This window comes from Lontra canadensis, unplaced genomic scaffold (assembly GCF_010015895.1).
Source record: "Lontra canadensis isolate GAN:19392208 unplaced genomic scaffold, GSC_riverotter_1.0 scaffold25, whole genome shotgun sequence".
Lineage (NCBI taxonomy): Eukaryota > Metazoa > Chordata > Mammalia > Carnivora > Mustelidae > Lontra > Lontra canadensis.
The window spans coordinates 8,686,110-8,713,256 of NW_022631019.1; the positions used below are offsets into that span (position 1 = coordinate 8,686,110).

The 27,147-nt window shown below is 43.4% G+C and overlaps 1 protein-coding gene across 11 annotated transcripts in view; it reads left to right on the top strand.

Annotated features, from left to right (window-relative positions):
- Positions 1-27,147, top strand: part of VPS13D (vacuolar protein sorting 13 homolog D) — a 250,476-nt gene that overhangs the window by 52,670 nt on the left and 170,659 nt on the right. For 8 of the 11 annotated variants that reach the window (XM_032863445.1, XM_032863446.1, XM_032863449.1 and 5 more), the window contains 8 exons: positions 3,098-3,280; positions 8,551-8,773; positions 13,616-13,826; positions 15,970-16,141; positions 16,291-16,424; positions 18,774-18,986; positions 22,402-22,664; positions 24,028-24,161. In XM_032863445.1, coding sequence (XP_032719336.1) covers positions 3,098-3,280; positions 8,551-8,773; positions 13,616-13,826; positions 15,970-16,141; positions 16,291-16,424; positions 18,774-18,986; positions 22,402-22,664; positions 24,028-24,161 — 1,533 coding nt within the window. The remainder of the gene's footprint in view (positions 1-3,097; positions 3,281-8,550; positions 8,774-13,615; positions 13,827-15,969; positions 16,142-16,290; positions 16,425-18,773; positions 18,987-22,401; positions 22,665-24,027; positions 24,162-27,147) is intronic. The other 3 variants (XM_032863447.1, XM_032863448.1, XM_032863451.1) reach the window with 1 other exon arrangement.

Sequence of the window (27,147 nt, forward strand, 5' to 3'; positions counted from 1 at the left end):
TATAGTTTTCTTGATTTGTTACAGATTTTTATATCTATGTTCCTGAGGCATGTTAGTTTGTAGGTTTCTTTTCTGGGATAGAAAATAATGCCTCTTCTGGTTTTGGTAATGGGGCAATGCTTTCCTTGTGGAATGAATTTGAAGTGTTCTCTTTTCTATTTTCAGAAGAGTTTGTGTAGAATTGATATTCTTTCCTTCTTTGTATATTCTGGTACAAGCCCTTTGATATATGTGTTGTGAATACCTTCTCCCAGTCTATGGCTTTTTTCCCATTTTCCTAACACTATTCTTTGAAAAGCAGAAGTTTTTCGGGGGTGCCTGGGTGGCTCAGTGGGTTAAAGCCTCTGCCTTAGGCTCAGGTCATGATCTCAGGGTCCTGGGATCGAGTCCCACATCGGGCTCTCTGCTCAGCGGGGAACCTGCTTCCTCCTCTCTCTCTGCCTACCTCTCTGACTACTTGTGATCTCCGTCTATAAAATAAATAAATAAAATCTTAAAAAAAAAAGAAAAGCAGAAGTTTTTCCATTTTGATGAAGTCCAATTTTTTTCCTTTATGGTTAGTGCTGTTTGTGTTTTGTCAAAGGAATCTTTGTCCACCACTAGGTGGCGAAAATTTTTTCCTATGTCCTCTGTTCGAAGTTTTATAATTTTAGATCTCTTCCATTTTGAGTAAATTATTTTTAAATATTCTTACTTTTTAAAGTCATCTCTACACCCATCATGGGGCTTGAACTCACAACCCTGAGATCAAGAGGTGCATGCCCTACTGACTGAGAGCTGGCCAGGTGTCCCTTTAGTTAATATTTGTGTATTGTATGAAGTGAGGGGGGAGCTGTTTTGTCCCCCATGTGCGTATCTAGACTGTTCATTTCCCGTTGTGTTATCTTGGCACATCTGTTGAGAAACAGTGGACCATACAGGGATATGTATATTTCTTCACTTTCTATTCTGTTCCCTTGATTTGTGTTTAATTGTATGCCAGTACTATCTTAATAGCTGTCACTTTACACCGTGTCTTGAAATTGGGTAGTGTAAGTCCTCCAGCTTTGTTCTTTTTTCAGAGGTGTTTTGGCTACTTTAGGACCTTTGCTTTTCCATACAAATTTTAGAATCTCTCTACAGTAAAATCTGCTGGGATTTTGATTGGGATTGCACTGAATCTCTCTCTCTCTCTCTTTAAGATTTTATTTATTTATTTGACAGACAGAGATCACAAGTAGGCAGAGAGAGGGGGTGAAGCAGGCTCCCCGCTGAGCAGAGAGCCCGATGCGGGGCTCCATCCCAGGACCCTGAGATCATGACCTGAGGCGAAGGCAGAGGCTTTAACCCACTGAGCCACCCTGGCGCCCTATATATCTCTTAATAATAGAGTCTTTGGACCTCTAATGTGGTATATCTCTCCATTTAACTAGGACTTCAGTTTCTCTCACTATTGTGTTACTGATCTCACACATCTTTTTTGTTAAATTGATCCCTAGGTCTTTGAAATTTTGATGCTATTGTAAACGATAATCAATTTTTAAGAAAATTTCAATGTCCAATTGTTTATTGAATGTGTGAGAAATATAATTAACTTTCAAATATTGACATGTTGAGCTCTCACCCTTCATTCTTGCTAAACTTATCCTAAATCTTTAGGATTTTCTCCATGGGTGATTATGTTGTTTGGAATAAGAGAGTTGTATTTTTTTCCTTTCCAACCTGTAGGTCTTTTTATACAGACTAGGGACTTCAGCATAATGTTGAATAGAAGTGGTAAGAGGGGATCCCCTTGCCTTGTTTCTTATCTAAGCGGGAAAACATTCTGTAAATCTGATGTTAGCCGTAGATGGTTTGTGCATGTGCTTTTTTTTTTTTTTTAAGATTTTATTTATTTATTTGACAGACAGAGATCACAAGTAGGCAGAGAGGCAGGCAGAGAGAGAGAGGAGGAAGCAGGCTCCCCACAGAGCAGAGAGCCCGATGCGGGGCTCGATCTCAGGACCCCAAGATCATGACCTGAGCAGAAAGCAGAGGCTTAACCCACTGAGCCACCCAGGCGCCCCTGTGCATGTGCTTTTTAAGGAATCTCTCCACTTCATCTAAATTGTCAGTTTGTTGGCATGAAGTTGTTCATAGGTTGCCTTATTTTTAAATATTTGTAAGTTCTGGTGGGGATGCCTGCGTGGCTCCGCCGGTTAAGCATCTGCCTTCTGCTCAGGTCATGATCCTGCTGTCCTGGGATCAAGCCCACATCAGGTTCCCTGCTCAGTGAGGGTCTGCTTCTCCCTCTCCCTCTGCCCCTCCCACTCAATCGTGCTCTCTCCCTTTCTCTCTGAAATGAATAAAATAATAAAAAAAATTTTTGTAGGTTCTGTAGCAATGTCTCATACTCCTTCCTGATAGTGACTATTTTTGTTTTCTTGATTGGTATAGCTAGAGGTTCGTTGGTTTTATCAGCCTTTTCAAATAATTAACTTATCAAGGCCTGTATCATGGCCCAGGCATATTATCAACGAGTATGCCATGTATACCTGGAAATATTGTATATTCTATGGTTGTTGGGTATCGTGTTGTATAAATGTTTAATTGATTTTTAAAAATTATCCATCTGTTTTCTGAATAACTGATTTCTGCGTTATATTATTTTTTCCCCTTCTACTTACTTAGGTTCATTTTGCTTTTCCTTTTTCTAGCTTCTTAGACTTTGGTCACTGATTTTAATCTTTATTCTTTTACATAAAATAAGCGTTTAATACTATACTATACATTTTTCGTTAAGCACTGTTTTAAGTGTGTCCCACAGATTTGAATATGCTCCATTTTTTTTTTTTTTAATCAGTTAGGCCAAAATATTTTTCTGTTTCCCTGCGATTTCGTCTCTGACCCTTGGGTTATTAAGTGTGTAGTCTACTTTCCAAATATTTGGGGGTTTTCCAATCTTGTTAGAAATCTTGTTATCGATTTCTAGTGTAACTCCATGGTGCTGGAATATATTCTGTGTGATTTCAGTTGTTTTAGAATCATGAATTCATGGAACTTTGGGAGCCGGAGGCTGTCTGGTTATAAGATTAGGGCATTGATGGAGCCTCTGAGTTCATTTTTCTTCCTGTTTCAGGTGAGAGACCAAGCCCAGCGCTGTTCACGGGTTCTCCTGGATATTGAGGCGGGTGCTCCCGTTCTCCTTATCCCTGAAAGTTCCAGATCAAATAATCTGATTGTAGCAAATTTGGGGAAGTTGAAGGTCAAGAACAAGTTTCTCTTTGCTGGCTTTCCTGGGACCTTTTCCCTACAAGACAAGGTGAGCCGTCAATATCCATTCCCTTGAATAGTCCAGCTACTCACGTGCCAGTGGAAGATTTCATATGTTGCCCCAAGATGACTTGTAGCTGCTGTTACTTTTGTGGCGTATGCGGCTTGAACAATTCTTTCTTGACATTTTATTGACATTTCAGTTAACCTTTTAATAGAGATAGTGTAAATTATAACCTTTACCAGTTGTATGCAAACAACCAACAGAATCAACCTTCTGTCTGTATAATGCTTTTCTCACAGGCTGACCTTTTAAGTGATCAACTTTTTATGTGACCTGCCTTTTTTCAGAGGATGGGATTTGGCCCGTGGTTTATCTGAAGCCGTTCATATCTTCATGATAAAATTTTATATAGCGTATGGCTTTACAGTTCAAAACTACTTTAGCTCTTATTTATTTCTTATGATAATGTTTAGCGGTGACTGGGCTGAAGATTGTTGCTTTCATTTTACGTTCATGTAGTAAGTCACAGTGTTGGTTTCGGAGGTGGTCTCTTGGGCCCCTCCCACCCACTTCTGCAGTCAGGGAGGCTAACACTGATGGAACTTAGGACGAGGTCTTGCTGTTCGAGGTGTGTATTTTAATGGAACCTTGCTGGTTTCCATGGCGGCTTTGCAGTATATTTGCATATGAAGAACAAATTCATTTTAGCTTGTCAGAAAAGCAGTTACTGAAATTCGTAGCTAGTCATGCCCGTCTTTAGTCTAATAGCTAATAACATAGGGAGAGAGCCTTTGAAGGAGAAGTTGCACAGGATTTCATTATGAGCTCTTATGACTGGCAATAATAGCAGTACATAGTCAACATTCATTGGATGCTTCTTATATACCAACCAGTGCTAAGCTCTTTACATATTTGTCCATTTTTTTTTCTCCTTAGCAACCTAAGGGGGTATCTGGTTTTATTAACCCCATTTTTCGAGCTGAAGATATGGAGACTTAGATAGGGTGGGTCATTTCTTTTGGATAATACAGCTAGTCAGAAGTATAGCATGGGCCTCAGACTTGGTGTGTCTGCCTTTCCTACACTCTCAGCTGTGCTATGCCTTCACCCCGCGCTGTTAGGATTAGGCCTGTGTGGGGACAGTCAACTGGGGAAGGCTGTCCCTACCATGTGCCTTACGGACCCCAGCCTGCATACCTGTAGCTCTTTGGAATTTTCTAAAGGGTGTGGCTGAGTTCATTAAAATAATTTTCAAGGGAAGAACTCCAGAGTTGATCACAGAAAAGACACAAATTTGAGCAGTTACTGTTTGCCTCTCTAGGTGTAGAAGGAAAAGAAAATGAAAATCTGTGAGTTGGGTTCTAGTTGTCACCAGGACGTTGCCAAGAACCTCAGCTCTGTTCAGAAAGTAACAGGAGACGATATTTGTTGGTAATACCTGAACTCAAATAATTTTGTTTTCAAATTACTGTCTCCATATTTTTCTTCATTTGTTTTGCTTCTCACTCATCCATTTACTCACTCTTACTAAGCTGCACATCCTGAGCTGAAAATACTTGACTCAGCGAGTGGGAGCCGGTAGAGAAAGAAGGGTGCAGACAGACGGCGTGGACGTGGCAGCCATGTTCATGTGTCATAACCTTGGGTTCAGACCAGAGTGACGGTGTTTGGACGAAGGGTTGAGGGGCGGGTTGTCCATGTATCACCTCACTTGTAGTCACTCAAAGAAACCTGATGCCGTGATCAGAGCAGAGGGTGATGCCCGAGCAGCAGAGCTCAGCATGGGAGGGCTGAACGCCCCCACAATGACCTCACAGCTTCAGCTTCGTAGTCGGGCCCTCAGGCAGAGCTGATGATTCTGGGCTGGATTGCTGTTGACCTCGCTGTAGGAAGCCCTCCTGCCAGAATGATAGGCCTTCCCTGCTCTGATAGGGAGAAGTAGGCTTCCACTTAGGTATGGTTTTTTAAGAGAGTAAAAGTAAAATCAGTTTCCACTGGTCTTTAACAGCAGGCCTGGTAGAATCTGGCAGCCTGGGTCTTAATGAAGAAAGTCTGTTTTTGCAGTTGAGAGAGAAACATTTTGCTGTTCACTGACCAAAGTCTTAAAGAACATAAAAGAAGGATACATTTGTGAAAAGAAAGATTGGTAACTGCTTCTAGAAGTTCTCGCTTCTAAAATATCCTTAGTATGAGGTATTTCTAATTAACATGACTAGGTTTTAAAAAAAGATTTTATTTATTTATTTGAGAGAGACCAGAGAGAGAGAGCACCCGAGTTTCGGTGAGGGGAGAGGGTAGCAGAGGGAGATGGAGAAGCAGACCCCCCGCTGAGCTGGGAGCCCGATGTGGACTCGATCCCAGGACCCTGGGATCGTGACCTGAGCTGAAGGTAGATGTTTAACTGATTGAGCCTCCCAGGTACCCCAACATGACTAGATATTAAACAAATGTATCAGAGCTTGTGTTTGCCTGTGAAGGTTGTCCTCACCGTCACCTTGGGACACTTTGTTCCAACATCTTGTTCCAGCTGTGCTGCCATCAACTGCCCAAGGGAGAGTTGAATCCCTTCTTTGGAACGGTCTTTTGAGCCGACAGTACGTTCTTCAGGATATCTTTGTTTGTGGTAAATTTTTGTTTTGAGGACTAAATTTTTTAGGAAGAAATCAGCTAGAACCAGAAGGAGTGATCAGGTTGAATAATACCATTTATGTTTCTCTCCCCTTCCTAAAAAGGTAAAGGACCTGATGTTCTGTATTGGTTATATCTGTATATGAGCTCATGCACTGAGAAGTTAGACTCTAAGAATTGCTAAAATATTTGAAGAACTTTTTGCACATCAGTTTCTGTTTTGTTAAATAAGCCAAATGACAGCATGTAGTTTGCAGTATTGTAATGAAAGACTTTTCCTGTATTTGTTTTTGAGGATTTGATTTTAAGTGGCAGTGCCTACAAGGATCGCTTTTTCTTCAAGGTATAATATACTTTTTGCCCCCTGGTATTCGGAAAAACCTTATGGGATTCAGCAGTCAATTCACATTCATATGCTCTAAAAAGAAAACTTTGAAAAACCACGTCTTTGGGAACCACATAATCTGGGAAAGCCTGCTGATTACCTTTTTGTCCCTTTGACGAATCACTTCCCTCCTGCCTAGAGAAGGCCTTCTTCTTCTTCTTTTTTTTTTCTTTTAAAGATTTTATTTATTTGACAGAGAGAGAGAGAGATAGAGACAGTGGAAGAGGGAACACAAGCAGGGGGAGTGGGAGAGACAGAAGCAGGCTTCCCACTGAGTACAGAGCCCGATGCGGGGTTCGATCCCAGGAACTTGGGATCATGACCTGAGCCGGAGGAAGGTGCTTAATGGTTGAGTCACCCAGGTGCCCCTAGAGAACGCCTTCTTAAGGACCAAAAAAAATTTTTTTTGGCTCTAGGCAGTAATTTCTTGGTGATCTAATTTTCTTAAGTCCTCGGCAAACTTTTATCTCATTACATACCAGTGATTGTTCTGTAGAATTCCATAAGGGCTGCTTGGAGTGTGTCTCTTGGTCAAGTCTTTGTGTTCAGATAACCCTGTCTGTGGAGCTCACCTTTCCACAGGCACAGTCAGCCTCGGTTGATCTAGGCCTAGATGAAGTGAAGAATCACCTAAAATCTTCACCTAAAATCACTTTGCATTTACATTTTCCCTTCAATGTATTTGCATGTGTGAGGTTTGTCCAGTATGCATTCCAGTGATTAAAGAGCAGGAAACAATCCTGAAATCAAAGCTTGTGGGGGTGGGGGGGGTGAGGGGTAGGGAAGGTAGGGGGGTGGGGTGGTATTTGCCTTTGAGTCCCCCCCACCCCCGACTCCAGTGTGTTTGGGATTGTTTTACACAAATCCATGTCTTAACAAGCGCAGGCTTGGGTCTTTCACGTATGCTCTCCTTTCATTCTCAACCACAGTTTGCTGCGCTTAAACCATAATTTCTAAGTCAGCCCTTCATAAGCTTTGAGTTAATCTCCTCAAGCCATTGATTTATTTAAACCAACTACAGAGAGGATGTAGAGATGAATCAAGTCAGAGGGCAACAGCTACTCTCTAGAGTTTAAGTAAATTAAGAAAGGAGGCAGGTTTTTTTTTTTTTAAAGATTTTATTTATTTATTTGACAGAGAGATCACAAGTAGGTAGAGAGGCAGGCAGAGAGAGAGGTGAGGTGAGCAGGCTCCCTGCTGAGCAGAGAGCCCGATGCGGGGCTCGATCCCAGGACCCTGAGACCATGACCTGAGCTGAAGGCAGAGGCTCAGCCCACTGAGCCACCTAGGCGCCCCAGGAGGAAGGTTTTTAATGTCGAAATATTTAAGAGCATTTACCTCGCAATTTGCCTTCCAAAAAAAAATGCAGAAAGTAAGAACTTTTTTTTTTTTTTTTTCCACTGTTACTTGTGAATCACTGTAATTAAGAGAACTGGGAAGAACAGTATTACCACCTCCTTTTCAGAGCTGCGAGGCGTAAACACATAGGGCAGTGCTGGCGGGAAACCCGTTCTTCCCCTTCCCCCCAGCACGCCTGTGAAAGTGGGTCGATGGTGGCAGAGCCCTGCGGACAGGTAGCATGGAGGCTTGGGTGAAGTTTAAAAGTCAGTTATTGAATCATTCAGGTGGAGAAGATTTCCACTGTTAGCAGAGAACCGGGGGTACCGAGTATGTGAGAAAAGCGTGTCCTGTTTTCAGTAGAATTAATTTACATTACTCAGTATTTGCCCTTAGTTTTTATGCCCTTAAACAGAAACAGAATAAGAATGGCCAGCCTCCTGTGGTCTTCATTTTGTTTTCATTTGCACAGTCACTTGAAAAGATGAGAAATGACGCCCAGACGGAGTGACTTCTAGGGAGTGTAGACACGCTACCGTGGTGTCATTCCTTTGGAACCATGTTGCTGTAGATATGTTCTCTTAGAATTACAGGCCCCTCCCCTCCAGCAAAGCAGTAACACATTTTGTATGGCCGAGAGCTCTGCCTCCGCTGTGTCTGACCTAGACTGAACCACCAACAATTGGCATCTCAAGCCAACAGATAATATATTCCTGCAAGATGGCTATAGTTCTCAGTAGGTGTTGAATTATAAGTAACATCTCTGCAAATAATTACACATGACAGGAAAGATCATGACCCTGTTGTTACCCTTTTGTTTATGGGATTTGGGGGGCTTGGGAAGTGCCAAGTGTCATAGAGTCTTTGAAGAGCCCAGGGACTGGGGTAGGATTTTCAGGAGAGTAAAGATACAGTCGCCCCATTCCTACCTTCTAGTTTTATTTTATTTTATTTTTTCCCCCAGGAATCTGTGCCTTCAGCGTCCCCAACGGGTACCCCCAAACACTACATGAGGAAAATGACAAGCACGGAGGACCCAAAGGGAGCACATTCCGAGGGGCTGTTCATGATGCCTCCTGCTGGAACGAGTCTAGGCAGCCTGAGGAGTGAGTCTGCGCCGAGTACTTCGACCAAGCAGCAAGGGCAGCAAACCGCGCCCTCTGCCAGCCAGCTTTCCGGCAGTCCAGGTAAAAGAGGAGGAAGGAGCTGCGAAGACGAAGGTGGGGAGTTGAGGGGACTGTGGCCGGTGCCTCCGGGGGATGCATCAGAGTGGTATCAGGTCTTTAGTGATAATCTGATTTTGGTATTACTTTAGAAAGCTTAAGAGTTCTCAGGATATAGATTTTCGCAGTGGGCGACTTCTGAAGTACAGTTAAATTAGCAAGACACAGTGTGAATAAAGAGGTTTAGATTGTCTCTTAGGACTTTTTCCTCAAGGTCAAGGTGGTTGCCACAAGATGGTGATAGTAAAACTGGAATGATTCCTGTATCCTTAGCCATATCCTTGCAAGTCACTGTCAAGACGCTGTTTTCTACTCAATTATTATTCTATTTAATTCTAAAAAAACAAAGAACTCTGAAAAAATATTAGTGTCAATTAGGTAACCACAGAGATACTGTAAGTAACTATTTTGCAAAGATAGGAACCGTCCCGTTACTGGTGCTCTTCTCTGGAATTTAAGAATGAGTTATTCCAGATGAGAGCCTGATTTTGGCCTTTTGCGTTTTTTAAAAAATTAAATTTAACTAAATTTAATTGTTTTGTTTTATTTTTTTAAGGTTTTTAATTTTTTGCTTTATTTTAATTCCAGCATATTAACACAGAGTGTTATATTAGTTTGAGGTGTACAGTGCAGTGATTCAGTGCTTCATAGTCACCCTGTGCCCGTCATGACCAGTGCTCCCCATAGTCCCCACCAGCTGTTTCCCCCACCCCCTACCATCTCCCTTCTCATAACTGTCAGTTCTCTATAGTTAAGATCTGGTTCTTGGCTGGTCTCTTTCTGTCTCTCTCTCTCTCCCTCTCTTTTCCCCTTTGCTTGTTTGTTTTGATTCTTAAATTCCACATATGAGTGAGATGATATGGTATTTGTCTTTCTGTGACTGACTTATTTCACTCAGCGCAGTACTCTTTAGCCCCGTCCATGTCCTTGCAAATGGCAAGATTTCATTCTTTTTTTATGGCTGAGTAATGTTGCATTGTGTGTGTGTGTGTGTGTGTGTGTGTGTATTAAACATATATACACATATATTTATATACACATATATATGTATTTATATGTATATAAATATATATACTTACCACCTCTTTTCTTTTTTTAAGATTTTATTTATTTATTTTTGTGAAAGAGAGCACGCGCACAAGCAGGGGAAGAGGTCAAGGGAGAGGGAGAAGCAGACTCTCCATTGATCAGGGAGCTGGACACCGAGCTCGATTCCAGGACCCTGGGCTCGTAACCCAAGCAGAAGGCAGAGGGTAACTGACTGAGCCACCCAGGCGTCCTGTATACTACCTCTATCCATTCATCACTTGATGGGTACTTGGACTGCCGCCATAATTGGGCTATTGCAAATACTGCTATAAACATTGGGTGCGTGTATCCCTTTGAATTATTGCTCTTGTATTTGGGGGTGAATACCCAGTAGTGTGATTACTGGATTATGGAGTAGTTCTATTTTTAATCTTTTAAGGACTCTCCCTACTGTTTCCCGGTGGCCGCACCAATTTGCATTCCCACCAGCAGTGCAGGAGGGTTCCCCTTTCTCTGAATCCTCACCAACACCTCTTGTTTCCTGTGTTGTTGATTTTAACCATTCTGACATGCATGAGGTGGTAGCTCATTGTAATTTTGAGTGGCACTTCCCTGATGATGAGTTATGTCGAGCATCTTTTCATGTGTCTGTTGGCCATCTGGATATCTTCTTTGGAGAAGTGTCTCTTCAGGTCTTCAGCCCATCCTTAAATTGGATTTGGGTTTTTTTGGTGTTAAGTTGTATAAATTCTTATACTAACCCTTTATCAGATGTGTCATTTGCAATATCTTCTCCCATTCAGTAGGTTGCCTTTTAGTTTTGTTGTTTCCTTTGCTGTGCAGAAGCTTTTTATTTTGATGAAAAATAATTTTTTTTGGCCTTTTTGTTTTGTTTTTAAATTTATTTTTGTTTTTTAATCCTTTTTTATCTTATTTTATTTAAGCAGGCTCCATGCCCAGTGCAGAGCCCTACTTGAGTCTTGATCTCATGACCCTGAGATCATGACCTGAGCCGAAATCAAGAGTCAGACGCGTAACTGACTGAGCCACCCAGGCACCCCATTTGAGTTTTTTAATTTATCTCTGCACCCATCGTGGGGCTTGAAATCAGGACCCCAAGATCAAGAGTTGCTCCTCTGACTAAGCCAACCAGGCACCCCTGGCCTTATGGTTTTTAAATGTATTCTGGGTAGGTGATGGGTAGGATAAGTTAGAGAGGGAAACAGAATGTGATTTGCTGCAAAAATCCATCCAGTGTGATCAGACTTTGAGAGATTGGGACACTCACTGAGAAGGCTGTTGCATGTCTTTTGTTCTATGCAAGGACTAACTGTACTAGGTACTATTTACTCCCTATAGTCCCTTGTGGTCCTAGAGGTGACAGGAACGTGTCTTATGGTTGGATTGATGATTAAATAAATGAGATTGTCCTAATCATCATCACACTGCTGGTTGTTGAACACTTGCTGTGTGCCAGATATCATGGCACGTTGTTCCATAAATCATTGGATTTCACACCACAGCACCCCTATAGAGTTTCATTTTTATCCTCATTTTACACACAAAGAGACAAAGACTTAGAGAGATTAAGTAGCTCAACTTGCCCTGGGTTGTGCGGATAGTAAGTGGCAGAGTTGGACTATGAACTTGGGCAGTTTGACCGCAGAGCCAAATCCTTACCCTGCGTGATTCTGTCTACCAGTCTCTATAGGTACTGGGTGTGGAGCGTAGGGGTGGGGGTTGCGCACACGGTGCCACTGACACTTGTGACCTTGGGCTGTTGCTGTGAGGACGGTGATGAGTAGGAGGAAGGTAGGCGAATGCCTCAGAAATGATTTAGGATGTTTTAGAGATCGATGGAAAGATCTCTCTCCGAACAGTATTTCTCCTTCCGGTTTGCTGTTTGTTTCTGGAATTTGTTTGTGATTAAGATGGGATTAAAGTAGTGGTTTGCAAACTGCTCTGTGTATCCTTAGGCTTCCGTGATGATCCTAAGTAATCTCTGAAGCCTTTTACCCCCTCCCCTACCCCCTTCTACCAGATCAGTTCCACTTCTGTCTCTTCCATGTGTTTATCAAAATAGTAAAAAACAACTGCTATATTTCTTTATTTAGTGTGTGTGTTTTAACGTGCATTTATTTGATCACTAATGAGGTTGGATATATTTTCATATACATGCTGGGATGATTTTCTTTTGGCAATAGATAGCCTGTCACATTCCTTGCCAATTTTCCTACTCGCATGTTCTTTTCTTACAGATTTTTCCAAATCTTTGTAAAATGGGAGTATTTCTCTATTATCTGTCAAATAGATTGCATTTTTCCCCCAGTTTCTCTTTTGCCTTTTTTGTTCATGATATTTTCATCTTGTACAACTCTTTAATTTCCATATAGCTAGATCCATTGTTACTTTCCTTTGTGTGTTCCGCTTCTGATAACACACTCAGAAACACCTTCCCTGTGTTTTATCATCCCATGGGACAAATACCCTTAATTATTTTTAAAAATAACCTAAGAATTATTTTGTTACATTTCCCCCTACTCCCGCTTACCTCAAAAGTTCCCTTTTGGGATTTTGATTGGGATTATATTAAATGAACAGATTAATTTGGTGGAGAATTTATAAATTTACAATTTTATATTAGAATATAAGCTTCATAGGGGGAAAGATATTTGTATGTTTTGTTCACTGCTGTATCCTGGAATAGTGTCCTGGACTGAGAAAAGTAACTGGCACAGAGTAGGTGTTTAAAAACATTTGCACAAATGAGCTTTAAGCCTGAAGACCTGATATATGAGATGTGGACTGAACACTGATGTTATAATCCGTCTCTGCTGTGTACTACATGCTGTTGGACACGGCTCCTGCCACTCTGCGTAGGAGATGAGAGGCGCCAAGCAGGCCCCACTATGTGGACATCGTGAGATGTTCTGGGAAAGATGGAATGGTGCAGGAGGAAAGAACAGAGAGGACCCAGTCGAGATCGAGAGGGGAGGGTGATGCCATAGGTAAGGCTGTTCAGGTAACGGAGGGCTTGGAAGTTTTGGGGAGACAAAGGCCGGTGAGCCTGAGGCTTCAGGAGCAGGATGGAGAATGGCTTGAGATGAGGTTGGAAAAGTAGGCAGTGGGCTTATGCAGGGTTTTATAAGGATTTAGGGGGAGTTTATAGAAACAACTTTGGATTAAGCATAATCATTAAAGCGTAGGAGGAAGAGAATGTTATGGTCTCGTTTATTTTTTTAAGGATTACTCAGGTATTTTGCGGGCAGAATGGTTTTGTGAAGGCCAGAGGGAATGGTGTAGGTATACTGCGGGGGAGTTTCTAGAGGGCCGGGCAGAATGGCGGTGGTTTGGATGAGATCAGTGGTAGCAGAAATGATGACATATTTGTTGAAGAAAAGAATTTCGGTGCTGGAAAACTTTGAAGGCTTTGAGTTGCGTCCTCTCTACATGAGACCTCTGTAGGATATCCTTGGGAGGGATGGCTCTCCAGTCATGTTGGTCATAAATCCTTTAGGCTCAGCTCATGTCTCAGGACAGTAGCATGTGCGTGATGTGCAAGGGGAGCAGATGGGAAGGGTCCAGCGTGAGGAGTGCCACATAGGGAGGCCTTGGTGCTGGAGTGGAGACTTTTGGACACTCAGGTTTTTGAAGGAGACAGTTCCAAACGTTTTCCAAAGACAGAATGAACTTTGTTTACCTTTTTAGTTTTGTTCAGGGCTGGTCCAGTCTGGGTCTTACTTTCTTCATTCTCTCTCTTTCCTTGGGTCCATGTAGAAGACCATGTCTGCCTGCTGGATTGCATTGTCGTGGACCTACAAGACATGGACATCTTTGCTGCAGAGAGGTGTCCACGAGAGTATTCTAAGGCCTCAGACGACAGCAGTGGGGATCTGGTGTTCCCTTCCTACTCCGTGCGTCCGACGGGAGGGAGTCTCCTAACTGAGCCTTGTCGCCTGAAACTGCAGGTGGAAAGGAATTTGGACAAGTGAGTGGTTTACATCTGGATAATTTTCTGTCTCTGGTAGAATCTTAATAACTTGGCAATCAGTGCTGTGGAGGTAAGTCTGGAAGAGAATAGGTGTTCACTTATTTCTTCCATGTAGCAAATGTTTATTGAATCCCAGCTGTGTGCTAAACATGAGGGCTACTGTGATGGGAAGAAAAACCTGTCTTTATGGAGCTTATGTTGTGTTGATACAGGGATAGAGGAAGGCAAATTAGAAGGTGATTGTAATTTAGAGTTTGACTCAGTGTTAGAGACTGTGTTACGGGATTGCCCCTGGGGCCTTGGAAACAAAGACAAAGCGGCACGGGTGTAGCCTGGCTTTTGGTGGATGTAGGAAGGTGGTGATGGCAAGGAAAGTATTTTGGAAGGGGTCACATTTGGATTATATGTTCCAAGCACAATAGATCCTGGACCTGGTGTTGCTACTTACCCCGGAGCTCCATTTAATCAGAATAACTGTTGAGCTGTTGTTCTGCCCATTTTGCTCCATTAAGCAATCTGAAAGTACTCCATAAAAGCTAATGAGCTGACTCTAATTTACCTTTTCATTGGCCTCAAGCACGGGATGCTCATTTCTGTAGTGTAGAGCATCGCTTCATTGTCATTACTGCTGTGGGATCGTCCGGGAAACATCTTAAATGTGAATGTTCCCAGACCCCACCAGAGACCAGTGGAACCTGGGTCTCAGGGCTAAGCCTTGGGTGAAAGTGAGTGAGGTCCCCTGGTGTGGCCTGGGGACCACGAGCCCGGACAGGAGCTGCTGTGCCCCGTGTGTGATCGCTGTCTGTTTGGGGCATTCGTTTTGGAGAAAGCAGCAATACTTGGCATTTCTGTTATGAGCAAAGATGGTGCGTGGCTGTCAAGTAATGAAGGACGTTCTCGTTGGAAGCATTTTGACAAGCCGTCTGGTTGCTTATGGGCAGTGCGGTTCTCATCCGTCTTTGGCCACTCACTTCCGGGTTCTAGGGTTTGGGCAAACCGTTTAATGCTCCTTTTTTGTTTCTCTCTGGATTAACGACACTGACACCGTGTAGCTGCTCTCTCTGGGATGTTTGCATTTTATTCTTACTTGTTATTCGAGTGCTCCCTGGCTGGCGCTCAGTTATGCTTGGCATGGGCGCTCTCTGGTTTTCCTGGCCTCGCAATCTTAGGAGGAGCTTTGTTGTTTAGAAATGGAACACTTCGTTTTCTTTTCAAGTAATGCTGTCCCCCCAAAAAACGTGCTTTGTTACTCTGATTATGTAAACTTGACCCGCTTCCCTTCCATCTGTGTTTATGTGCAGGTGATTATAGCATTAGCCCCGACAGGCAGTGATAACTCCGTACGAGAGACCCTCTCAGCTGCTTGCACCACAGAAACAGGGAGCTGAGAGGGCATCTGGTCATCCCTTCCAGATTTTTTTTTTTTTTTTTGTGGCTTGCATCACTGCTCTTTCTTTACTTGATCACTATATAGATTTTTCTCTGCAAAGTTATTTTTTACATTCTCCTTTGAATCCCCATCGTCTCCGTACTCCGAGCGTGGTATCTGCAGCGTCCGTGGGGCCCACTTCTCCCTGGGAGGGTGGGGGGCAGCTCTTCAGTGTGGGGATGAGGTATGCTACCCCCAGATCCGGGCATCTCAGCCCTACTCCTGCCCGTCTCAGCAGAGACAAGTGACGGATTCAGAGTTTATCCTGATGTCCCATCTGGGCTCCATCTGAAACCCTGGTGTCTGCCTTTAGTTATCACAGAGTCTGAAGAGTTAAGTGAAGAGGTCGCCGTTTCTTTATTGCCTCCCCAAATGTAACGCTAGAGCTCTTTCTGGGTCTCATGAGAGAGAGATATATCTCATGAGAGAGAGATAATAATTTCCTTATTAATCGATTACTTGGCTAATTCGGATCTGGGGACGTTGTAAGTGTGTATTTTGAGAGGAAAAGGGTTCTTTGTAGATGACTCTGGATACTCAGTTGTGCTCACCCAGTTTGTTTGGAGCCACATGAAAGTTTTATTATCGAAAGTTAGAAACGAACTGATGGATAATGTCGGCGGGCACAGTTTAGCTCTTCCTTATGTTTGGGTGCGAGCTTTGTCAGTGTTACTGATTTGTTGGCCAAAGTGACTTCCTTTCTTTCCTCAGAGAATTAAGTCATACTGTGCCAGACATTTCTATCCATGGCAGCCTCTCCTCAGTCCACTGCTCCCTGGATTTGTCCAAATACAAGCTGATCCGGGGTTTACTGGAGAACAACCTCGGAGAGCCCATAGAGGAATTTATGCGGCCTTACGATTTACAAGACCCAAGAATTCACGTAAGTGAGACCTTGAGCCATCCCACAACTCTTAACTCTCACAGTCCCAGCCGATGGCCACCTTGTGCATGGATCGCTCTCCCTCACCTGCGGAGAGCAGATGGGACGACAAGCAGATGAATGTCTTGACATTTTAACCCCCTTTTCAGACTGGCGTTTTCCTCTTGCAGACTATTCTCAGTGGAGAAGTGTACACGTGCATGTGCTTCCTCATCGATATGGTGAACGTGAGTCTGGAGCTGAAAGATCCCAAAGGAAAAGAAAGTACTGGGTCCTTAGCCAGGTATGACTTTCACGGTGCTGGTTTAGGCCTAGCGACCGACAGGAGTGTAGCAGTACTGCAAACAGTACTCCTGTTTCGCTTTAGCGTAGAGCGGAGGTTGCAGAACGGTGGTTCATAACGGAGGTGGTCTGCACAATGCTTTTTGGTTGCTTTTTCTAAGTTTAAATTCATTGCTTTATGAGTAGAGACAGGTTAATAGGATGTGTCAGTGACCTCCACCCCTGGTGCTGAAATGGTTGCATTTGAAAGAGCTGCAGAAATTAATCAAAATTTTCCTAAGACTCTGCTGGCATTGGTTTTTTTGTTTTGTTTTGTTCTCATGTCAGCATGGTTCAAAAAAATTGGACACACAACGTGATGTTAGTTTCACATGTACAACAAAGTGATTCAACTTCTCCGTCCGTTTTGCTGTGCTCGCCATGAGTGCAGGTGCCATCTGTCACCCTGGGACACTACTACGGCACCGTGACTGTATTGCTTGTGTTGTACTCTTGATCCCCGTGACTTACTCATTCCATAACTGGAAGCCCGTACCTCTCGCTCCCCTTCACCCATTCCCCTCCCCACCCTGAATCTATTGGTGTTTGGAAGTATTGACTCCAGACCCGCAGTTACGGAGAGCTTGTACTGCTGTTATTGGTACCTGTGGAACGCACCTTTAATGTCGTGCGATTTCTGCTGGGAGAGACACAGCAGCCACTGCAGTTGTATGTGAGTGAAAAGGAGGGGGTAACATTCCAGAGAGCCTGAGGTGTCGTAAGGTGGAAGGCTCCATTGGAAAAAGTCATATCATAATACACTCCTAGTGTAATCTTGCTGCTGTGCTATGTCATCGAAGCTTAAAATAATAATAATAAATAAAAAGTGCCACGGGCTGGAGGGGGTGTCAAAAAAGAAGTGACAGACATGCAAGACACAGCCGGGATTGGGAAAAATGAAGACGTTTTCCTCCTGATGCTAAGTGACCCTGGTGGCCCTCAGGCTGCTCTGCAGCCACAGTCCCTGCGGCTGACAGAGCAGCCAGTGTCTCGATGTGGCAGCAAGAGAGACGAGAGTCCCGGAGTGGTCACCTCTCGGAGTTCGAGCATTGTCCCACCAAGTGCAGAGGGGTCCGAAGTACAGGCCGGGGGGGGGTTGTCTGCCGAAGGGGAGACCCAGAGCTAGTTGGGGAGCAGCCCTGCTCACTGCGTCCCCGGCCAGCATTTAAAAATTGGGGGACTTGGCATAAAAAGTTTGGATTTCGGCCTCTTTTGAGAAGCTGAAAGCTTGGACAACGCTGGGCCCGTGTTTGCATGGAGGAGCACCCTGGGCTGCCTGCAGGTAGCGCGCGTCTGCCTGGTGATTTGCTTCGAGCGTCCATCACTTGCGTGGTCTGCGAGTACCAAGACTTTGTGATCACTGGTGTGGGGCCCTGACGACTGCGTTGTGTCGTCACACCTGATAACCTTTTCCTTTTGATCTCTTGATAATCATGTGAGGCTGAGGCTGGGCAGATAAGACTTCTTTTTTCCAGATGGACTTTTTATCTACTGAAAGGTCATATGGCTGGAAAAGTGGTTCTGTATTTGAAAACAGGGCTTCAAAGTCTAGAAATTTCCCTACTGAAACACTCTTCTTTTTCTTGTCTTTCTGTCGACAGTCCATCCTGGCCTCTATCTGACTCAGTTGAATGAAACATGGTATAATGAGGCTTGGGTCCCAGATAGTCTTGTGAGTCAGCAGTTTTTTTCTGGTGACTAGCTATGCCCTCAGTTTTTTGTAAGTTGAAATAATTCTGTATGGAAGGTCATAATGGTACTGAGTAAATTATGAATTGCACATTGTAGCTTCCTCTGTTATTAAAAAAAAAGGCAGTATCAAATGCACTTCCTCTTGGTGGATCAGTTGCATTATTTCTCTATATGAGGAGTGTTATTTGTTCTGGTTGCTTCTAGGAAACTGTAGTAATATAACAATTTGGCAGTCTCTGGAGAGGGGATCCTGCAGGAAGGCTAGGAGTTGACAGACGAAGGTCTAAAGAGACCCTTGGCATCCCTTGGAGATTGTTAAACGGGTATAACCTTCTCAGACTTGAGATGAGAAACAAGAATGCTATTGCAGCCAGAGAATAGTAGATAATGTTATTCCTCATGGAGTTCCTATGGACAAGGTCATCTTCCTGGAAATGAAACGTAAGAGACAGGGGTCAATGGCGCTAGATCCTTTTTGAGGAGTCTGTTAACAAAATCGGGGAAAGTTATTCCCCTTCATAATTCTCAGGGATACTTAAGACTTTGTTCCATTGTCTCGAACTTAGATAATTTTGTGAAATGGAAGAGTTTAATATCTTGTCTGCTTTTTCCCTTTTAGATTCGACTTCAAGAAATGTAAACTGCTCTATGAAAGCTTTTCCAACCAAACCAAATCCATTAACTTGGTTTCCCATTCCATGATGGCTTTTGACACCCGCTATGCTGGGCAGAAGGCCAGCGCTGGCATGACAAATGTATTCAGTTGTATTTTTCAGCCTTCCAGGAACAGCAGCACCACCCAGGGATCCATCCAGATGGAACTGCATTTCAGGTAGTGGACCCAGACCCTGACTCCGCGTTTCTCTATCAAACTTCCTTTTGTGGCCAGTGGGCCAAGGCTCTGTCAGCTTTAGAATGTCACAGGACTGAGGAGTCACTGGAAAGATAAATAGAAAAGGGCTCACCAGTGCCGCTCACAGTGCATTAACTCGGTATTCCTGCCACCTTGCAGTTGCCCGTATTGGCCAAGAGATGTCTCTGTTGCCTTAAAAAAAAGAAGTTTAGAATTAGACCAGAGTCTTAAACTCAATCTCTCTGTAGACTGTTCTAGTATGTAGAGCAAACAGAGGAAGGAAGAAATGATTCTTGTTTAAGGGGAAAGAAGATGTTTGGTCTGTAGAAATTATAGGCAGGAAGGTGGTTTTGACTTGAATTATTGCTTTATCTATGCACGTCTTGCTAACCTACTTCTCCATTTAAACGGGGCCTCTTTGAACTAGATTATGTTTTTCTTCCCTGTATTAGGCCAGGAAGCATCTGAAATGTGCGTATAATGAGTGTATGTTTTGGAATTGTACCGATGTGGGCTTAACATCTCGATCTACCACCTTTTAGCTGTGTGTCCTAGGACAAGTTCAACTACTTTGACCTGCAGTTTTCTCCTCTAGAGGGTAGAAGAGGATGAGTGTGCCCACCTCACACGGTGGAGGCAGGAATTAAAAAAGTAATGCTGGCCTGTTGCTTGGCCCAGATGGTAGTTCTTATTGTTATTACCGAGGTAGCTGGTGTTATGTACAATATACTGCTGTGAGGTTTTATGGCTAAGGTGGGAATAGGCCTGAAAACCGTGAAAAATTAGGTTTGATCTAAAATCCTCCAATGCAAATTCAAAAGGAGACCTTCGGAAGAAACGTCAGTTCTATTCTATTAGTGCCTAATGTTCTCAGATAGGCTGTACCTACGAACTAGTAAGTGAAAAGGCTGGGAAAAACTTCATGGGCAAAAAAAGATGAAGATTATTCCTGTATTCCTATGCTTGAATGTACCTGTTACTTCATTGTGCTGCGTGGTGAATTCTCAGGGTTGAGATTTCTTTTAGAGAGAGGTCATGGTCATTCTCCATATGCCTTTAGGAAGTCTAGCAAAGTAGACGGTCAGATCTTTGCCTGAACTTTTTGGATGTTCTGAAATGAGAGTGCTCGTTACCTCTAACTGTGGGCCCTGCCACGAGCCACGCACTCTCCTTACTTTGATACTTAAATCCTCCCAGCAGGTCTGCAGAGTGGGTGCCTTCTGCCCAGTTTTATAGCTGCAACAGTAGAATTGGAGGGCACTGAACGCCTCTCCAAGGTGGGTGAATGACATGCTCAGGACTCACACTGGGGCCTCTGATCGCAGCGCCCATGTGGCTTCCCACAGTCCTCAGGTGTGGTCACTGCATGTCTCCTGACCTGGCTGATGGCAGTCAGATGCGAGGCTGGCTGTGATTTGCGGTTCTTTTGTTTTGAAGATGTTTATCTCAGCAGGAGGCTTCCATATATTTGGTCCTTCTGCAGAAACAATTTCTTTTTGGGTTTGCTGTATAATTATTGACCTAGCTTCCTAATCTGTCAGCTAGTTGTCTCATCAATTGTATTTTTTTTAAAGATTTTATTTATTTATTTGACAGAGAGAGAGATCAGAAGTAGGCAGGCAGAGAGGGGGGTGGGAAGCAGGCTCCCTGCTGAGCAGAGAGCCCGATGCGGGGCCTCGATCCCAGGACCCTGGGACCATGACCTGAGCTGAAGGCAGAGGCTTTAACCCACTGAGCCACCCAGGTGCCCCTCATCGATCGTATTTTTAATACACAAGGAGCCTTGGAATATCACTCTGTGTATATACTGGAGGTGTGTAATTTCTGGGAGCCAAAGAGTAAAGTCTTACCTTGGTTCTTGTGAACAGAAATACCATTGTGAGGGAGAGGGGGTTAACATGTTCCCTTGATTGGAACTTTTGAACGCTTTCTGTGTCTCCAGAAGAATTGCTCTTCTGTTGGGATTTTGTGTGTCAAATATAAATCACTTCACAGTGTTTAAAGGCTTGAAATATTTTCCAGAAAAGGGTATCAGGCATACTTTGACTTTTCAGTTAGTGCATAACTCTGACGATCTATGTTCAAAATGGGGTGGAAAAAATTTTACCGAGGGCAACATTTTTTCTCTAATACAAAAGAGTAAAGTGTTTCTGTGAAAAATGCTGTGTCTGTATGAGGGAGACATGCATCACTGTGCCCTTTCTCCAGAGGCAGTGAGCCAGGTTTAGGAGAAACAAGAGACTAGAGAGGCCAGACTTAAAAACCTCTCAGAATCAGTTTTTGCCAAATAGGAACCCCTTTTGGGGGAGGCAGCCAGGTACGTATGGGTAGTAGCTGGAGCCCCAGAGTCACTTCAGGGCTCACAGAACAAAGTTCAACCCAGAAAACCATATAAAGGTATCCTGAACCCACTTTCCTTCTGTCCCACCCATGTCTGCCCACTCACATTCTGGTAGGGCCACACCAGGGTTTGAGACTAGGCTTGGTGTCCTCCATGGGTTTTCACCTCAAATAGAGAACTCGGGGTAATTGGGCCTACAAAACCAGTATTGTCTCTCTCCCTCCCCCAACTCCACTTCTGGGTGCTTGGGGCTATGCCCACATTTAAATGTCATTTTATTTGTCCTCCTTCTCAGGCTAAAGATCTGGGTTGTCTGGTCAGGTCCAGTTGGCGAATTAGTACTATTGTGTACATTTGATGTTTGTAAAGAAGTGATCCCAAACATCAAAGATAGGGTGCCTCACTGATCTTCTTGAAATAGCCTGTGGGGAAGGAACTGACATTTACCGAACACACACCTGTTATGTGCCTGCTGCTTCGTCTTTTACCCTGTTCATGTTTCTCATTTTATAACTGAGGAAACAGGCTCAGAGAAGGTAGGCGACTTATCCAAAGTAACACAGCTTGTGAGCGACTGGATTAGAGTCCGTGCTCTTTCTACTGCAACGGGATTTCTCGGCTTCGGCACTATTGACGTTTTACGTTAGAGACTTCTGGTTGCGGGGCTGTCCTGTCTGTTGTGAGATGTTTAGTATTATCCCTGCCCTCTGCACTCTAGATGCCCATTGCGAGCCACGCCCCCACTTTGTGTTGTGACAAACACAGACGCCTCCAGATGTTGTCAGACATCTCCTGTGGGACAAAATCACTCCTGGTTAAGAACTGCTAGAGGACACTATACTGCTTTCTTACAGCATAAAAATGTGATGAGCTTTTGAAAATATACACCAAGTATCTTATTAGACCAGTGTTCAGAGTTTACTGATACCCAGAGCGGTCAATTTAAAAAATACTGGAAAAACACCTGCCCAAGCTGAGTAGTATACTTGCAAGTTAATAAAATACATTTCTCCCCTCCTGTTTTATTTTTTTGTTAAATCTTTTTCCTTGCAGATCTACGAAGGACTCATCCTGTTTTACGGTAGTTCTCAACAATCTGCGCGTGTTCCTCATATTTGACTGGCTCCTGCTAGTCCATGATTTTCTTCACACTCCCAGCGATATCAAGAAACAGACTCATGTTATTTCTCGCCACCGTAACTCTAGCAGCGAATCTGCTGTAGTTCCCAAAACTGTGAAAAGTGGAGTAGTTACCAAGCGGTCTTCCCTTCCTGTGTCCACTGAAAGGCACCTGGAGGTCAAGGTCAACGTAACAGGTGAGCCTATTGTCGTAGGTGTGTTGTAGGTGTGAGTCACTGGTTCTCAGTCTGAATGGTAGGCTCAGTATGTGTCTTCTAGGATGATTTTTCTGTCATCTCTGTATCTTGATGTGAGCACTTACACATTTGCAGACCAATGAGTGTCGGAATTCTTGACCTTCATTTTCTGCTGTGAACTGCGGGCTCCCATTCAAGGCTGCAGGGTTCTGGGCCTTCGGCTCCACCGGCCCATGGCTCTTGCCCAGCTTGAGCGCTGCCTGGCCACTGGTCTTTTCCCCGAGTGTTAACTCTGGCTTCAGTTTTCTGTTTGGTCTTTAGTGCTCCAACAGATGTGCCTTACTGAGTTTAGGCAAATCTGATATGTGAAAATTGCAGGATAAATAAGTGAGGGGATCATTATTTTCTTTGCAAAAAGAATATGTCCCTTTACAAACAGATTTCCTGGTGTTTCTGTTAACTAGCTAACTCTCCTGGTAGATCCGTATGTATTTGTGGATCTACTGTCGTGTTGCTGACATAGCCCAACTGCCGCTCAGGGGTTTGGAAGAAGCCGGCCAGCACAGTGCGCTCTAAACAGATTTAGTTTCAAAAGTTCAGTCTAAACAAGGGGTTTGATGAAAACGAAAAGTAAATTTGCCATGTACAAATGAGTAGGAAACTGTCTATATTTAGTAATTTCAAAAAGATCTACGTTAAATTAGTGTATGTTCTTTGTAAACCACTTGAACAGCTGTGTAGATGATGCCGTGCCTCCCACTGCCCAACCAGCATTAGGACGTGTGTCTATTTCTGGGTTTTTAAAATAAGCTATTGCTTGGAGAAGGGGTGATATCCCGGGCTTCTGAATATCTCATAGCCCTCCCAGGAGACTTAGCTTAAAAATACATTCTACAGATTTAAAAAAAAAAATTTATTCATTTGAGAGAGAGAGAGTGAGCAAGCCAGAGCACAAGGGTTGTGGGGGGGAGTGTGAGGGGAGGGGCAGAGGGAGAGCAGGGAGCCTGATGTGGGACTCGATCCCAGAACCCTGAGATCATGACCTGAGTGGAAGGCATATGCTTAACCAACCTAGCCACCCAGGTGCTCTCTTAAAAATACATTCTAAAGAGAGAAGAGAAACTGCATCCCAGTCTTTTCTGCCTGGGCAGTGCTGTTTTGGCTCAGTTGTGCCTGGCCAGATAGATAGAATTTGTTCAGGCTGGCGGTAAAGCCAAGTGTCGACAAACATCCTGGAGAGCAAGTCTTGCTGGCTAATCCCCCTCCCCTCACCCCCCAGTGTAAATGCATTGCCTACTTTGCAGCAGCCTGGTGTTTTCCAGCCTCCCAGCTTTGGCTTGGTTGACAATGCTGTCCTTTCCAGGCACGGAGTTTGTGGTCGTTGAAGATGTGTCCTGCTTCGATACCAATGCCATTATTCTCAAAGGCACCACAGTGCTCACCTATAAGCCCCGATTTGTCGATCGCCCCTTTTCAGGGAGTTTGTTTGGCATCGAGGTAAGAAGTCTATGTGTCGATCAAAACACTCAATGTTTGGCTTAAGAGAAAAGCATTTGGAAGAGAATTTTACCTGCTCAGCTTTCATTAGGGGAAACCACTGATGGAGCTGGGGAACTCTGGCCCCTCTCTCTTTCGTTTGTCCTGCAGATCTACCAGGCTATCCTTATATGTGCAGTCAGTCCTCCAGTGTCAGGCTGTAAATAATGCTGAGAGACGGGACTTCTGGATCTTACATAGTCCCTTCCTCGAGAAGTTCAGCGAGACTCTTCCAGTCCCCAGTACTCTGCAGGCCCCTGCTGTGCCTTCAATGGCTATGGTCTAGCCCTGGGGAAATTAGTCAAGGTGGGCAAGTGGTCCTCATTTCCCTACGTCCCCTTCCCCTAGTTGAATTGTCATCTCTGTGAAGACCTAGGGCTTTGTGGTCTTGAAGACTTGTTTATACGAGGTGTGAAGGATTTGATGCATTATCCTTTCAGGAATATCTCATCTGTAGAAGAATATCTCTGGAGAGGCATGCCTAACCTAATGGAGTGAGTCTCTCATAGAGCTGCTTGAGGCTGTAATTTAATCTCATGAAGGAGATGCTTGGCGTTGGAGTGGCCTTCTGTAGCCTGAAAATTACATGATGCCATACTGAGTAAAAACTGCTTTGTTTCTTTTAAGGTCAGGGGCCATGGAGAGGGAAGGAGAAATGAGGCAGATTATTATTTCTATCAAGTGTTCTTAATCCGCTGATCTCTGCTGACATTCCTCTTGTTATAATATTAGAATATTGGGTCCAGGTTACTCGTCATTCCCTTTATGATTGAACTTTTCGTGCCCTATTCTTTCCAGTCGTATTTCAGAGGTTGAATGAACAAAACTTTTTTCACTGTCAGCAGCATATGGCACTTTTTTTTTTCTCTCGCATCAGATATAGCTGAATATAACCTGTAGAGATTTCACTTCTTGATTACTTGTTTCTCTCATGTCAAGAAACCTCAGTTTGAGGGGAAGGATTTACATGCTGGTGTGATGTGAGCTGATCATGAAATTGTCTTTCTTTCCCAGCCTCTCCAGTACCAGCTTTGAATGGAAAATGTTGGTGATTGATTAATGATCTGTCAGGGACAATTGAGTTTTGTGTAGCAGAAGGCCGTGAAGAAAAAAGGAAAATGAAACTTCTTTTGCTCTAAGTCTTAGAGAAACTATATTATTTGAGATTCCTGGAAATTCCTTTCAGTCTTGTTCCTCAGGCAGCACAATTGGATCTGAATTTTAAGACCCCTCCCCGCCCCCGCCCCACCTTGGTCCATCACTGGGGCAGAATTTATAAAGGGAGCCAAATGAGTTGATTTTGACTATGGTAAAGGAGATTGGTTTCACATATTTTCAGCACTAGAAAATGCCCTCCATCCCCACACAAAGGGGAAGAAGGGAGAGCAACATGAATGCTTTCTTCTATACTGTTCTTTTTTCCTCTTTTTTTTTCTTTTTCTTTTTTTCCAAAATTTTGTTTAAACTCTACTTAGTTGATACACAGTGTAATATTGGTTTCAGGAATAGAATTCAGTGGTTCATCACTTACACACAACACCCAGTGCTCATCAAACCAAGGGCCTCCTTAATGCCCCTCCCCCATCCAGCCCCTCCCCTACCCACCTCCTTCCATCAACCCTCCGTTTGTTCTCTGTGGTTAAGAGTCTCTTATCGTTTGTTTCCATCTCTCTTCCCCTTCCCATATGTTCCTCTGTTTTGTTTTTTAAATTATACATACGAGTGAGATCATACGGTATTTGTTTTTCTCTGACTGACTTCACTTAGCATAGTACACTCTAGCTCCATCCATGTTGTTGCAAACCACAAGATTTCATTCTTTTTGATGGCTGAGTAATATTCCATTATAAATATATATAGATCAAGATCTCTATATATCACATTTTCTTTATCCATTCACCAGTCAATGGGCAGTTGGGCTGTTCCCATATATATTTTTTTTTTTTTTTAAGATTTATTGAGAGAGAGAATGAGCAGGGGGAACGGCAGGGGGAGACAGAGAATCCTAAAGCTGACTCCATGCTGAATGTGGAGCCTGATTTGGGGCTTGATCTCAAGACCCCGAGACCATTGACTGAGTCGAAATCAGGAGTCGGCTACCCAACCGACTGAGCCACCCGGGTGCCCCTGGCTATTGCTGGTAGTGCTGCTGCTGTGAACATGTACCCCTGTGAATTTATGTTTTTATATCCTTCAGGCAAATGCTTAGTATAATTGCTGGACCGTAGGGTAGTTCTATTTTTAACTTTTTGAGGAACCTCCATACTATTTTCCAGAGTGACTACACCAGTTTGCATTCCCGCCAACAAAGCAGCAGGGTTCCCCTTCCTCCACATATTACTTTTAGCCGTTCTGACAGGGTGTGGTAGTATCTCATTGAGGTTTTGATTTATATTTCCCTGATGATGAGTGATGTTGAGCATCTTTTCATGTCTTTTAGCCCTCTGGATGTCTTCTTTGGAAAAATGTCTTTATATCCTCTGCCCATTTCTTAACTGGATTATTTGTTTTTTTGGGTATTGAGTTTGATAAGTTCGTTATAGATTTTGGTCTTCTGTACTATTCTTGAAGTACAAAGATAATTCCGTCCTAGAATGGGAGTCTTCTCTCCCTTCTCTCTCTCCATAAATACGTTTATTGTTAAACTTTTTTATTATAGGACTTTTCAAACATACACAAGTAAACAGATTACTCTAATGAGCCCCTATATAGCCTATCACCCAGCTTCAGTAATTAATGTGTTTATTTTCAATTATGAAAGTAACAATTATATTACATCAAATTGAGGGAGGGGAAGAGAAAATTACCCATCCCTTTGTCTGGACTCTCTGTTGGCATTTTGATGTGTTTCTTTCCTTAAGGTCATGGTGTAATATTATTTTGATTGCACTGCTTGTCCACATAGCCCATGTTGTAACTATCTGCCTACATTCCATGTGGTCTTTTT